The 16,042-nt window shown below is 42.5% G+C and overlaps 1 protein-coding gene across 1 annotated transcript in view; it reads right to left on the bottom strand.

Moving 5' to 3' along the window:
• Nucleotides 1–7,260: 7,260 nt before the first annotated feature.
• TXLNB (taxilin beta) overlaps nucleotides 7,261–16,042 on the bottom strand; it is a 41,494-nt gene continuing 32,712 nt past the window's right edge. The window contains exon 10 of the mRNA XM_068677249.1: nucleotides 7,261–15,122. Within this exon, the coding sequence (XP_068533350.1) occupies nucleotides 14,331–15,122 (792 nt within the window). The 3' untranslated portion in view covers nucleotides 7,261–14,330. The remainder of the gene's footprint in view (nucleotides 15,123–16,042) is intronic.

The raw sequence follows: 16,042 nt of genomic DNA, 5'->3' as shown, positions 1-16,042 counted from the left end.
TAGTGTGGGTTCTTCTTTCCCCGCTCTTCTGTCAACTGGCTTCTCACACCTACTGTTTTTTGAGAGACTGAATCTGTTCACCTTAAATTTAAAAGGTAAACAGTTCTTGGGTGTCGTTTAACAAGAAGCTTAGATGCAGTCATTTTGAAGACTGCTGCACCAAATGGGAGTGCGACAAGTCCCTTTGCACAACAGAAGTACTGTTTGGCGTGTTGACATTTGAAATGCCCTTCCTGCAGCCTAGCGTGGTCTGTGGGAGTTGTCTCAGGAGTGCTTGTGTGCTGCCAGGAGGGATGAACAGGGAACAGAGTGCTGAATCCTTTGCTTTTTGTTGCATCTGTTAATGGGAACGTGCCCTCTGGTGCCGGAGAAACCTCAGAAGGGATTCTGTGGATGGCAGTGCAGCACAGTAGTCCTAGGCAGAAGGGCTTCTCGTGTTCTGACTGAACACTTCATCTCATGTGTAAGGTTCTCGGCAGTCTGACTAATCATCTAATCTAGCAAACCTTTCTCCATATGCTTACAGCAAGATTTTTCAGCCTTTGCATATTACCACAGAATTCAGGAAGGATGTAAGGGATGGAAGCAATCCAAACTTACAAAAGGTAAAGCAAATACTGCTACGGGTGAAGGAGGGCCACAGCTCAAAAGAGATGAGGTGTGATTAGGAGGTTGGAAGCGCTCTCTGAAGAGCTGGCTGTAGCTGTTCAGATTTAATTTTGGAAGCAAATGCTGTGACTGACTTGAATAACATTCAAGTTGAATAACTGCGTGTTGTGTTAATTGTAGAAAGCACTTTGGATACCTGCCTCTTCACATATGAAGATCTATTTATGAGGTGGAAATGTAAATAAACCACAGTCAGGTAATTGCAAGTAAATGCAGTGATTCCATATTGGTATTTTGCTAAAGGGATCTTAGGTAATGGTTTAAGCCTTCAGCCTGAGTGGGAAAACAAAATGGGAAGTAATGCGAAGGGGAGACTGTTCTTCCCCTGGCTTAATTACTGCAGTCTCTGCCACTTTTTGGGAGACATATGGTATTGAGCTTTAAATTGCAGAACTTCAGGTTTGATCTGGAATGGTAATTACTGTGTTGCTAAAAGAAACTGAATAGCATTGGGAGAATGTGGAGCAAAGAAAAAGTCAAAGGAAAAAAAAAAAAGCCCTTTTCAAGCTGTTACATGATATAGTATGTAGTTAAATAGGGGTGGCACTGGCAAATTGGGTTAAAAGCAAGCCTGGGCTCATGTTCTGGCTGGAGGCATCCCTAATTGTATCAGAGGAGGGGAACAAACTATTCAGGCTGCATATGTGTGTGGGGGTGTGTACCTAAAAATAAATGTCCAGGTTTCACACAGCTATATTCACATTTGATTTCTATCCTGACGGTATTCTGTGAAACAACTTCTGTTCATTCTGATGCTAGTAAAACCTGGCCATATAAAACAAAACCTGGTCTCCTGTTAAGGCTGCAGCTGCTGTGTTTTGTCACTGACTTGATACATTAGTACTTTTTGGCGTTAAATGCATGTATTAGTCACTGTGTTTGCTGCATATTTTCTTTTCATTCAGAGATGTCCAACCAACATCAATGGGATACGCAGAGAAATTACGGCTGCTGGTATAGCTCATTAACCCAGAGACAGCCTGATGCTGTGCTCATGTGAGCAAAGCTTCTGGGGCTAAACTAGCTGTGGTGGCATTCAGGAACAGCTCTTAAGCTATGGTTCAAGAAGAAATTTGTTCCTGCCTCCTATGAACAGAAAGGTTTAGTTTTTCTAATGGACCTGCCTGGAGTGCTATACATTGAAGAGTTTACATCTGGGTCCGTTATATAACATAACCCTGAAGCTACACCCTTTTGTTAAACATGCATTGCACTTGTTTTCTTGTGAGAAAAACACGTGCGCAGATCACATCCATCTTACTGCTTTCTGTGTCCCATTTTCCTGGCTACATACTCATTTAACAAGCATTTGAAGGAGGGAAAAAAAAAAAAGCTCCAGCAGGATCTTTTCAAAATAAAAATCTCCCTGGTTATCCAGATAGAGTTACAGAATAACAAATCAATGCTGCCCTTTGTGTAATGCCTGCATGACTCTTACTAATACAAGAGTCATGACTGTGGAATGGAGTCTTTGGAGATGGAAGGTAATCCGGCTGTAAAATTGAGGAGACTTAAATAATAATAATATAGAATTGCCAAATGGGTCCATCTTTTTTTTTTTTTCTTTCATTTTCAGTGCCTAAGGTTTTAAATGAGTTTGGCTCCAAACTAAATATTACCTTGTTTGGAATGTGAAGAATAGTAGGCTCGGTTTAATTGCCTGAGACTTGTTGTAAGAAACATCCCTGCTAGCCGATTACTTGTATTATGTTCACAAACGTCTGAATCCCCGCATGACAATCTGATCCTTTGGTATTCGTATGTTTTGGAAGCATAATTCTATTAATAATGCTGTTAGCACAAGACACAAATGCTAGCTGAGGATATTCTGCGGCTCTGAGCTGAGCTCTTCCTTTTCTGTCTCCTACAAAACCTGCAGGCAGACAGCACCTCTGAGACCTGAGACAATAGGAAGATCAAGAAGCTGAATCAGAATCAAGGATCAACATTTTAATAACAAGGGAATTTTTTTTTTTCCTTAAAGCTTTGTTTAAATGATTGCTATGGTTACAGGCCCGGTAACCAGGATACTCTAGTTACACAAATAGTAATTGAGTTTAGCCTGCTTTTAATCTCAGTTTTCTGCCAAAGAATATATTGAACCGTGTGGGAGTCTTTCCTCATCATCGGGCAGCCTTTGCATTCAGCGCAGCCCGTGCTAGGCTGGCTGGCGGCGGAACAGGAGCGGGCCGAAGACCTTGGCGTGTGGTAATGAAGGACATCGGCAGCTAATGGGCAGTAGCAACACATTGCTGGAGCTGTAACTCACTGCTGCAGTCAGCGTGGCAGCCAGTTCTGTTGAGAGTGCAAGTCAAGCGCTGTTCCTAATGTTTCTGTAAGCAGTCCTCACTTAAAATGTGGTAGTGTTTGTTGAATTTAACTTCCCGTCGGTACCTCTGGGTGCATCTTGAAGGGTCCCTGTTCCCCTTCTGCTCCTCTTCCCTTGCACCTGGCCTGGCTTAGGGCCAGCTGTGGTAGGGCCAAGGCGATGATTATGGCTGGGAAGAAGGGCCTGGCTCCTTCCAGACCCACTGCACTGGCTCTGCACCTCCAAGGCGCTGAAGCAGGCGCAGGAGAGAGCCAGGGTGGGTGTGAATTATTCTGCCTCTGTGTTCTTCCTCCCTCACCTGTAATGTGCTTGTGACATGCTTCTGAGGACTTTTTATCTTAAAGTTTATGTGGAAAATGAAAGGGAAAAAAAAAGAGCATTTAACTGCCCTCCTGCCACATGTTGACAGTGTAATACCTGTTGCCCATGGGAATGAAAAGCATTGTGAGTTTGCTCAAGTTCCCCACATCACAAAGCTTTCTGGTGAGGTTTCTTCCGTAGTCATGTGCTGGAAGAGGATCAGTGGGGACGCAGTCCTGTGTCTGTGGTTTGACTGCTTCAGCTGAGGTGCCTGGAGGCTGAGCAGCTACATGGTAGCCCAACAGGAGCCCAAGCCACCTTTCTACCTGTGGAGGTCTTTATAGATGTAGTTTTGCTCATTTGTGGCTAAAACAAATAAAAAAGGTGTAGTCTGCAGCAGAGCCAGGAAGCTAAGTCAGGATTTTGGCAAAGTAGCTGCCCTCTCTCTTCTCAAGTCTGTGGAGACGGTGGTGTGCCTGTTTAAGCCAGAAGAGAGTTTCTACTAGTGCTTCAGTTTGTTAACTGCTGGACATCAGAAAGTCACAGTACTAACATTGCAGAGAGTAAGTGATGTATAAATTGGGAGATTTCTTTTTAACATAGAATTCTTAATAAGAATCATAATGTTGTTACTAATGAGGAATTACACTTGTAAATTCCTTTCATGGGAAGAAAAGTCTCAGAAGTCTGATTCACAGGGCAAGGTGAGGATGTTTGGCTGAGGGCATGCAGACCAAAAGAGGTGATGGGAGAAATGGCATTTCAGTTCCCCTTCTGGGCAGTGTACAGCAGAGCATGGTGAGAGGGAATGCAACAGATGGGGAAAAAAAGATGGAATTAGCGTTTTGGCGAAGACTGGGAGATGTTCAAACACGGCATTTGTTGCCTAGATTAATTTACCTGCAATGAAAAATTTAGCTTTGGAGAAACCCTTTTCAAATCCAAGAGGCTTGCTTTGATCTCTTTTTGCTGTCATTACCATCATTAGAGCTGGCATGGGGTAACACTGCAGTATTTGGCACAGGGCAATGAAGAGTGCCTTGAGAAGGGAGGAGAGCCTCTGGGTTTCACTCTGACTTTGCATAGGAAGGTGGCTGCTTTCTGTCTCTCTCCTCCTCTGGGATGGCGGTGTTGTCAAAGCCTTGCTGGAAGTTTGTTATTTGTGTGGATTTTGGCACGCTCCGAGTCCGACCTTCTCTGATGAAAATGTACTGGCAAGAGAGGAGTGTTGCATAGCCCAGCCCTTCTCTGCTCCTGGGCTGAAAGCTCTGCCATTCAACACACAGGGGCCAAGTCTGTGCAAACACACACCTATCCTTAAAGCAGCTGGACTCTCCTCTTTTCCTCCTGCACTCAGATGCTTACTAGTGGAAACATAGCTCTGGGAGCCAAGCCAGAGAGACTGGGCCAAACTCTGAAGTGGATGTGTATAATCTCCAGGAAAAAAAAAAAAGTATAACTGTAAACTCTCATTTTCTTCTGATTGCTTTGAAAAAGGTCAGGGCACAACAAACAAGCATGTAAGAACTTGTACTGGTTTAGCTGCATCAGTTTGAAAATGGATGGGCATGAACAAGACCCAGAAACTCCTGTGTTGCACTTCTGAAAAGCTGTGGTGTCAAAGGGAGCCTGACTTTCTTCCCTAGCCCTGTAACCCCCTCCGACTGCCATAGCTGAACACTGCACTGGCACAGTGGAAGGTACCTTGCCAGGTTTTGACTCCTGGGGTCGGTAGTGCAAGGGCACAATGCATATGAACTTACTCATAGTGTCTTAACATTTCTCCTGGCTTTTGGGACCAAGTAGCAGACACCTCACAAGTCTTACTAGCTAAATATTAATTAATTGTCACTTGCTAATCATCGTCTGTGAATGAGACTTTTAGCTAAGTTATTTCAGCAAAAAATTAAAACAAAAATATGTATCCAGTGGTCATCATATGCTTACTGTTTAGACTCTGCTGGCTGAGTAGCCCTGGGAGATGTGCAGCCTGGCATGCTTCCTAGAATGGCTTCTCTGTGATAGGCAGGTATAACGAGACTGGCTTTTGTCTTTATGGGACTGACTTAAGCTTCTTAACCTCTGAGGTTTATAAAAGGCTTTTGCTTGCTTTATCTAGTTGAATGTAACGTGTACGGGTAGGCTTTACTCAAGTTCTCAGTGATGCTACAGTTTTCTTTGTATTAATCTTTGTGACATTTTGCATGGCAAGTAAGAACAGAACACATGGGAAGTTCATACACCTGTGTAAATACTGTTAACAATTACTATTCCGCTGAGGATTTGGGATGTTTTGTCAAAGCCTCAGGAGAACTTCATGAAGTGTAGGAACCTGAGCTGGTGGGAGGTGGGATCCAAGTAACCGATGCTGTGCCACATGTCCTTTTGGAGCTGCAGGTGCAGGGGGTGAGGAGTTTGCATTCCTGGTAGATCTGGATAAACACATCCACTTGCCAAAGGTTGCTCCTCTAATCTGCCAGCACAGCTGCCCCATAAGTCATCCCACCAAACAAAGCCAGGGGAAAATCTGATTTGCTTCAGCATTTTCATACTAAATCTAAAGCCAATTTTACCAAGCTGGGTTAGGAAATGATCATGTGAGCTGTTACAATAGCAAAATCAGGGGTTAGGAAGGGGAGGTGACCTCTAGAGGTCCCTATCAACATGAAGTATTCTATTATTGTAGGTTTTTTTATGGCTCTTTATGTTGGATGAAAGCAATTAATCTTACTGAGAAGTAAATGTTGATAAGCAAACTTGCACTCCAAATAACTAGTGACCAGGTGTGGTGTCCCAGTTTTACATGCAGGAAGCTGAGGCAGAAAGATCATCTGCCTGAGACAGGGAGGCCCTAAGAGCAGGGATTTTGTGTGTAATACAAAGATTGCAGGGGTTCCAGGTATGCAGCCTGGAATGTCTCTCTGCCTGCCATCTGCCAGCGCTGATGGGGCTGTGTAGGGTGCCACCAGGATCCCAGGTTATCCCTAAGTGGAGCAGCAATGCTGCAGCTTCTGCTGCTGCTGCCCAGGAGGTTGCAGTGTGCCCCTGCAGCTGAGGTGTTACAAGGCTGGAGGCACATGTTACAGCTCTGCAGGTCTATATGCTTTATAGCTGTGACAGAACATGCTACGTGAATTACATGTGGTGTCTTACATTAATTTATAGTTAAGATGTTAGTATACATTAATTCACTGGTAGCTGCAGATGGAAGCTATGTTCCATCAAGAATCTAAACTAGCGTGTGTTTAATATAGATGTAAAGATAGATAATGGCAGACAAAATAAACCAAAAATGTTGAGGGCCTGAGCGGGTAAATGAGAGCCGCTGTTGTGCTCACACAGAGTAAATAGGGTCCTTTTTTAGAAGGCGAAGTTCAATCGCCCTTCTGGTGAAGCCAACTGTTTGTGAGTTGAGGTTATTTTGATCTGTATTTTCAAGTGATGTGGGTGTATTGAATGATACTGAAAACAACAGGTGAAGAGGAAAGGGTTGACCTAGGCACTTGGAGAGAAGTGCTGCTGACTAAGACATCTTTGTGGTGGCAGGTACCTCTCTTCAAGACCCTACATCATGCTCCTATTTCTGTCAGTAAGACTGCTGTACAGGCTTTAGCTGTATGGAATAGCACCAATCAAGTGTGGTTTGGCGAAAGAGTCTGGCAGTCTAGCAATGGTCTAGCAGCTCAAATTTAAAACTGACATGGTCTCCAGTTGAGGTCATTCAGCTGTGAACCTGATTTCAGGAGGTAACACACAAAAAAGGCTGCTTCTAAGACAAATACCATTGACCACACCATTTTTTTTCCCTTTCCTGGGAACAAATGCCTCATCTTTTTTCCATTACATTCAATCTCTGATGTAATAAAAAGACAAGTCTTTGGTGTTCTGTGGTCTATAGACATCGATTTAATGACATTTAGCAGTATGATAAGCAAAGAAAGAAAGAAACTCAGCCCAGGGTGTCTGCATCAAAGCATGATAGGTTTTATTTCCTGTACCATCAAAAGATGCAAAGAACAGCTCCAAACTGTGTAGTTGCTCACTATCAAAGCAAAATGTATATTGTATCTTCCCTGTCTTTTGTATAGCATAAGATTCATGTTTAAAATACAAATTTCCCTCTTCAAATTCAGTTTTCAGTCCACAAGTAGTGTAGGTTTCTGCAAAATAATCAATGGAAATGCTAGTATTAACTCTGAGAACAGCACTATGCTCCAGAGTTAACATCCAAATAATGCACGGCTGCATACATTTGCCTCCACTTCTTTGATGGAAAGACTGATGAAGTTCAATTAGCAGTTATTTTGACCAGAATTTAGGTCATAGCTTCACGAGATATTTTCATTTAAAAGAAAAAAAAAAAAAAGAACCTGCTATGATCTGAGTTAAAAAATAGCTCTTCTTGATACATGGGGGGAATTTTTAACCCAGATTTTTTGGGTGACCTAGTTGGAGTGCAGCCACACATCAGCACACTGGGGAGGGCAGGGGGTGTAGTGCACAGGCAGGAGCAATGCCTTGAGTGGGGCGGGAAGCTGCAAGTCATGTTAGTGTTAATGCCAGTGTTTCATTTTAAATTCTGGGGAAAGGGGTGGAAACACCAGGGGAGAGATGGTAGCTGCATAACATGATGGCTAGCACAACTTGACTTTCCATTGGAACTTGCTTAGGGTTTTCCTTTGTACAAGTGTTGTGACACTGGAGGTGTTCAGCTTTTGACTTTTTTTTTGTTCTTTCCCCTCCTCCCACCACCAGAAACTGAACTACCTGGCAGTTTGTAGGCTGCCCTGCTTCATAATCTGGAAGTGATGTGCAATAAGAATGATCTGCTGGGGGAGCAATTCATGACTTTTTGTGACTTGTTATTGATGTGCAGGGGCACAAGAATGCTCAAAAGCCCTTGGCTCCTTTCAGCTTCTTTGCTGAGCGAGGCACTGGCACTCTAACCCCATAGTAATCCAGTTTTGGGAGCTACATTAAGAATTTATTTATTTATTTACAAAGTAATGCCATAACCTAGTGAGTGGAGCAGGACTTCCCCCTTCATGGTGTCAGTGAGTTGTTGCATCTGTAAGCTCAAACCATCTCGTCAGACTTGACCTAGATCTGGTGTGAAATGAAATCTAAAACTAATTGTATTTTGGTCTAATATTAACAAGATATATCCAGCAAGCTTCAGTAAGCAGAGTAGGTTTAGACTAGTCATTGGGTGTGAGAAGCGTGAGAAAGAATGAAGCGCTGCAGGAAGTGGTTATAGTGGTTCACGAAATTGTGCTCTGTCCTTGATCGTCTTTGAGGAAAGGATGTTAGCTGGAACGCAGAAGCACTTGATGTTTGGATGAGCTGCAAGGCTGAGGCCATGGCCACCTGTGGTCAATAAAGATTGCATCTTGGCACTTTTACTAAAATAGGTTCATTAAGTGTGACATGTTGGCCAAATTCTAATTGAGTAAATCCATTCCAACTCTCTCAGGGGCCCTGAAATATCAGCTGGGTAAAATGTTCACTCACAGGAACAGAGAACTTGCTAATGGCTCAGTAATTCAGTAACTGGAGTATATTCTCATTTGATGTTAATATGTGTTGCTCAACTGGCTCCAAAGGAGCTGCTCTGACTTACACCTGCAAAGCATTGGACTTTGTTTTCTGCTGATAGCAGTGCCAGAATTATCAGAGCAAAATGCAAAAAAAAAAAAAAAAAAAAAAAAAAAGGCAATTAGGGAATAAACTGATCATTGCAAATGTTTCTTTCTAATACCAGGCAGGTACTGGTTGGGTTTTGCTCTGAAGGTTTATATCTAATAAGAGCTTCTGCCCAACTCTATTTCTGCTGTGCACTGCTGCTGTATTACAGCCCAAAGCAGGTGGCTCTCCAGCCTGGAGTGAAGTCATTCCTCAATGCTTACAGCTTGAAAAGCATTTTAGGCTCCTCTGAGATGAAAGGCACTCCATGACATATTTTGGGAATCAATGTATGAAATGATTCATGCAAATAAGAGGGCTTCCTGAACACCTTTTTTTTTTTTTTTCCTTCTTTCATAAGAAGGAATATTTTACTATTTCAGAACTTTTTTTTTCTTGTACTTACACTTGTTTTTTATTTTTTTTCAGCAAATGTGAGATATTTTCCTCATCTTTTCCTTTTCTCATGACTCGTGGCTGCAAGGTGTGACATTTTAGTCCAACTCCAGAATCTTTTTTTATGCTGAGCATATCATGTTTTTCTAAGGCTGTCCTTATTTCAGGCTGGATTGCAAGTGTTTCATCTGCATCTCAAAGCTGAATCCTAATAACTTTGTCAGAGACAGACTTGCAGTTAAGCCTCTTCCTGATTTATTTATCTTTTTAAGCATAAAAATATTTTCAATCAGATATACTAATAAAGTAAGCTACTTTGCTGGTGTAGAATTGTACATGAACGATGTGCTTCCTGGCATCTTTCTGGCCTTTCTCCCAGGGCCGGCTGGTGACATTTCTGGGTCTTCCTAGAGGTTTGACATAGCTGTTTTCTCCTCCTCCATCCTTTTTGAAAGCGATGCACTGTCTTTTCTCAGTCGACAAGACAGCATTGCACAGTGAACTGTTAGTGCAAGCTGTTGAGGGCAAGAGGAGTGGCAAACACCTTTTCTCCATCTGCCCTCCATACTTCCTTGTCCAGCCTCCTCCATTCCCTCTGTTTGCCCCTTTGCTAAGCAGAAGTAATGGTTGAAGGTTAGTGTGAATGGCAATGCAGTGTTAATCCGTGGGCCCAGGAGAGAAACGAGTCCTGTTGTAATTCTCTAACAGAGCAAAAAGCCTAAATGCCATACTGATGAGTGCAACGCTGCTCATTGCAAAGAGAGAGAGGTGGCACGAGCATCATCTGTGTCTGGCTGCAGTCTGATTGACTGTGAATTTAAAGATGTTGTTAACAGTGAAGCTTATGAAAACATTGCCCAATATTATATTATATTATATATCCCTGTTCTGCGCTGCCTATGCTGTTGCTGAAGTTCAGTCATCTGGATTATATATTTCCATGCCTGTGTCTACTTCTGTTCAGTTTTTGTTGGAAAAGTTAAGCTGTTTCTGAGACCACAGTTAAAAACTATTTTTCCTGAGCTGTAATGTTTCTTACTAATCTCTGGCCAACGAGATTTACCATTGCTGCGGTCTGCCACAGCGATCAGAAATTAGGTGAGAGGGCCATGTTAGCATCATGGATGTGATTTTAGCTGTCGTCATGAAAATCCCCTCGCATTTGGATAAATTATGGGTTGCTGAAAAATGTTGTTTTACATGTTCAGCAGTGGAGCTGTTAAATTTTTGAGGTGACAAAGGTCAGGCATGCAGAATAGGGAAATATTATGCTTCTTCGTTTGCAGCTTTTGCAAATCAAAGGCCGTGGGTGGTTTGGAAGCACTGCAGCAATGGGTGGTTTTAGCAAGGATACAGAAGGATACAGCTACCATAACCCTTTCCTCCCCAAAAATCTGTGCTGGATGGTATGGGAAAAATTATGTGAAATAAAAGGAAGACTAAAAGAGGGAACCACAGCCCGCACCAGCATTGATGAGACTGGCAATGTCAGTAGGAGAATGATGATAGGAATGAACCATGGGGAAGTTACACGTGTCACTGCTACTTACTGCCTTCAAGTGACCGCAGAAAGGTGCTGGGGTTTCTGTGTCTTGAGTCCAGAGGTAACCAAGGGATGTGCAGCAGAACTGCTGTACTGGCTGCAATCCCAAAGGTTTTTCAAGATGACACTGCTACCATGCAGAGGCAGCTTTTGTATAGGGCACCAGTACAGGAAGAGAGCAAGAGGAGGCCGGCAGTCAGTATTGAAGAAGAATTTGAGAAAATGGATTCACGCATGGGAATCTGCGATGGTGATATTGGCTTAAACTTCAGTCTGATGCAACAGATAATGAACAGGTACATGGCCAAATTTTCTAGACTTTCCCTGCTGAGGAGGCTCCCTCCCACAGACCACAAGATTACAGACAAAACACCCCCCTGGTGTGACTGTAAATGCTCCGTCCAGCCTGGGGTCAGCCAGAATCTCCCCTGCAACTCTTTCTGCCATCTCTTGTGAACACGAGGCCAAGTTCTGAAAGCAGGGAGATTGCATCTCCTGTGCTTTCAGTGTTGTGTGTAAGTATTGAGTACAAGGAGGAAACTGCTGGGATAAAGTGCAGAAGCAACAGGTATGTGGGTAGAAAATCATGGAGTAATAAGAATTGCAAGTATGTGAGTGCAATTTTAGATGCAAATATTAAAAAAGGCCCAAATGAAGAAGGAGGGATAGAGTGGGAGTGATTTTCCCAGAAGGTTGTGTAATTATTCATGAGGGATGAGGCTGTGAGAATCAATCATGACTATGTAGGAAGGTTTTATCTGTAGGATCCTCACCTCCCTGCTTGCTGAAGTTGGAAGGTATGAGATAACTATTATATAATTAAAGACGTGGCTGTAATGATTAATGTAGAATGGAACCGAGTTAAAGTTATGAGGACATGTTGATCATTATTATTATGTAATTGAATATTTGACTGTATGAGAAAACTCCAACAATTAAAGGTATTCCAAGGGCCTACTTAAAGAAAAAGAAGTTGGCTACATGCTGGCTAATACCACAATGGCAACAGAATCAAACAAGACCAAGAAAGGGAAAAAAAAGTTATTTAAATTGCATTAATTTTAAATGCCACCCTAAAACCAAACAAAACTTATAATTGAAACTAGATTTCTAAAAAATTAAGTTAATAGAAACTAAACTAAATAAATCAAGTGAGTATAGTTTTCTGTCTTAGGATAAAGACTTGTTACAAGTTAATGTTTTCACAGGCACACAAGTGGCTTTCATTTCAGAGGATGATTTGCTTAGGGCCTTGAAGCTGAATGTCTGGTGAGATTCCTCTTGCCTTATTGAGACACCTAATAATCATCATTTTTAATTTAAGCTAGTTGTCTTAGGCTAGCCCTAGAATCATTGAAGAGAAATGGCACCTTCAGAGAGAAAGTCACTTTCCTTTGTCTTGGATGCCAGTCTTACCGTAAGATGACTTGTCCTTAAAAGATGCCTATTCATCTCCATTACTTATAAAAGGAGCTTAAGATAACTAAGACTTGAATAATCCACTTTCAGGTGATTAAAGACATGAAATAAATCCTGCCAGTCTTGGTATCGAACATAAGGCATCTACATTTTTAAACTGTAGCCCAAATAGCTACTTTGTAAGGCCATATCAAAACAACCTACAGTTGCAAATCGTGGTCTGTATCCTTGAAGGGTTAGCTCTTGAAAAGGTTGGACAAGCAGTGCAGGCACACGTTGGCAGGAAGCAAAGATTCAAACCTTGCTTTTGGTGGTGTGCAGGAAGGACTCTGTGAACTGTCTCCCATGCTTTGCCAAAGTGGCATCTTTTCTCTTGGTTCAACTCTATTGCAACTTTGGGATTCTCTTCAGGGGCTCCTCGGGATTTATCTCTAAACATGTCTTTGTTTGATTGTAACATTTCTCTTTCCAGCATATGGACATCCCATGTAATTGCCCTTTTCAGGTTCTTAAGCTGTTCAGATCAGGATCCAAAACACTTAGACTGAATTCAGAAGAAGGGGATGAGAAACAAGAAATGTGCCAGCAGGATTTTTTAACCTTTTTCTCCAAAGCCTTCTTACTCTTCTTGCTTGAGACTGTACAGCTGTCTTGGTACGTGCACTCTCTTACCTGATTCCTTCCTCACCCTTGTTCTAGATGCCAGAATCAGCATTTCTGGCTTGGCAGTTCTGACAAGGTGGCAAAACTGTTTGCTAATGGTGTGCTGGCAGGCAGATAGGAAGGGCTGGTTAGACGAGAGAGGGGATGGGAATGCAGCTGGTCTCCTGAAGGTAAGAGGGATTCCTGCTTTCATGGTACCTATTCTCTTATTTACTTGGACAGGGTGACAGGCCTTTCTCCTGGGTGCATCAGTACATGCAGCAGGGCCAGAAGAAAGTTTCACTGTACATGTGGCTGTGAGGAAGATTCACTGTTCATGTGGCTGTGACCAGGAGGGATCACACTCTCCTGAAGCACGCCTACAGGGGGTTCTTCTGGAGTACCTCCTGGTACCTTCTTGTGTAGCTTGGTTCCCTTTTCTGCCCCTGGCCTAAGTTCCAGGATCTGCATGCAACTTCTGAACTTCCAGACTTGTTTGCTGGCTGGAAGAAGGCACGCGCCCCTCTGTTGCAGCTGTGATCTCAAATGGTAAAACAAACCAGAAAACTAGTTTCTGTTGAATGCAGGAGAAGGGTTGTTATCCCTATCTTTGGAATTGCCATCAGTTCAGAAGTTGCTGTTGTTTTCAGACATTTTATGAAGAATATAGAAAATATATTTTTCCTTCCCCCGTTGTTCTGTTGGTAACAAAACCTCTTTTTGAGCACTAATCAGAAAAAACAAATCCAGAGTAAGGCTAAGGGTTTGTGGTTGTAGAGTCCACATAGCACCGAGTGGTAGTTTACTCTTACAAAAATTCCCCTTTTGTTTTTACACATCACCTTGGAGCTGGCTGACCACATCGATGGTTTCACGATTTTACTTTACAATCACAGATTTCTTTCCCCTCATTTATTGAGATCTCTACATTTCCAAGTAGGGCATCTTTTATGCAACATCAAACCGAACAGATACAATTAATTCTGAGACTTTAAATATATGTATGAGAATTGCAATGACTTTTCAAACATGAAACTTCAACAATTCAAAATTATTTTGCTGAATGAGATGACTCATTATGCCTGAGAAAAAAGATACTGTAATTTTGTTGTATTTTCCTGTCATTAAGAAAATATTATGCTTCAAGCAGATGAAGGACAGCAAAATATGCAGACTCAATATTAAAGGATAGTGGTAGCAAAGAGAAGCACTTTACGTTCGCTCACAGGTATGTATGAGTGTGCTTTAGCATCTACTTTTTGTTTCTTTAAAAAGAAAAAAAGATACCAATCTTGGGGAACAAAGTAGAGCTGTGGTTTGTGAAAGGCAGGCCTGAACACATCAGTGTCTTCAATCTACCGCTTCCATGTCTGTATCCCCTGTTTGCTCTGCAGGCTGACCTTGGGCAGACTGCTCTGCTAGGTCTTCCATACGTTCTGCAGCTTTTGGTGGACTTGTTGTGGTTGCTGGCATATTCCCAAGGGGAGCAGGTATGTTTTGAGTGGGTGTTGGCATGCTTTCAGGGGTTGCTGGCATGTTTTCAATGGGTTTTGCCTCATTCCCAGTGGGAACTGGCATGGTTTCGAGAGGTATTGGCACACTTTCTGTGGGTGCTGGCACCCTTTCTGGGAGTGTGGGCATGTTTTTGGTGGGCTTTGGCACATTCTTGGTGGGCGTTGTATTTTCAGTGGGTGCTGGCACATGCTCAGGAGGTGTTGATGTGCTTGTGCTGGGCTGCTCATGGAGATTCCCAGCCTCTGACCATGGAGTGAGATGAGAGGGGAGCTCTGGCTCTGAGATGTCATTACATGTTTGAGCATCATGGGGCTCTGGGTTGCTGCTGTTGCTTGGGAGGGACTCATCCACCTTGTGGGACACCCTGAAAGCCTCAGCCAGCTCCTTTAGCATGCTATCATCAGTGGCACGCAACTCAATGCTTGCCTGCTCAGAGGAGGAAGGATTTGTATCAGCATCATCTTCTTCTTCTTCTAAGATGTCATTTCCATTCACCTCTTCAGGGAACTGTGCTTGTTTTATTTTTTTGTACAACTCATTCCTTTCTTCCTGCAGAGCTCGGCAAAGGTTCTCTAGTCTCTGGATTTTCAGCACAAAGCACTCATATTCCTTGGTCCTCATGGCTTTCTGTGGTCAAAGACATTAGACAAAGGCATGGGCTAAGTTTGTGTGCATGCAAATCATTGGTGGAATTGGCAATTAGAAAATAATTTGAGATCTAGGCAGCCCTCACAGGACTCTTTGAGGTAGCTGGCTTTCACTAATTGCTCTACAATAACTATGATCTGAGGCTGCAAGAGGAAATTCACCCCTGTTACTATAGTATATCAAAATTCTCCATACAGATTTAGATCAATTTCATCCCAAAATGTTTGAAGGAATACCCTTTGATAACCTGTACGGATGGAAGAACATACTATATGTTCATATAGATATGCATTCAAAAGCCTACCTGGGTTTCTGGTGGGACTGGATGTGAATTTGGAAGGGGGGGGGGAGAAGTTGTGTTACGTTTTTATTATATTTTTCTTCTGGGTTCTGTGAGAGTAGCCTGAAAAGAAGTATTTTATTGCTTTTACACCCAGTGAGGAACCAAGAGATACAAAAAAAATCCATAAAAATAAATACAGTAAAGAGCTTCAGGCTAACCAGCAAGACCTGGCCCAAGTTTAGTGTAAGTCTGGAGTGAAACTTCAGGCAGCTTCTTATCTTATTTGAATGAGTTCCAGCATGCTTACTAATTTCCTCTGCACCGCCTCTGTGAGAGCATGTTTCAAATTACAATGAGCCACAGTGCTTGCTTTTGGCTCTTAGAGTTTGTCTACACCAGAAGTTAACGAAAGGTGTGAATGTAAAGTTCATTAGGGCACGTTAATTCCCTGGGTGGATGCTCTTATGCAGAAGGAAAATAGCATGAAGTGAACTAATGCCAATTTGCTTCTCTGTTACAGCATTCAGAGTTATGCATTTTTAGAGCACTTAAAATTCACAGTTACATAATTCAGTTTCTCATGGACATAATGCATATTTCTGCACGATCTAAAAGT

Source organism: Anas acuta, chromosome 3, assembly GCF_963932015.1.
Source record: "Anas acuta chromosome 3, bAnaAcu1.1, whole genome shotgun sequence".
Taxonomy (NCBI): Eukaryota; Metazoa; Chordata; class Aves; order Anseriformes; family Anatidae; genus Anas; species Anas acuta.
This window is presented reverse-complemented; position numbering and strand designations above follow the sequence as displayed.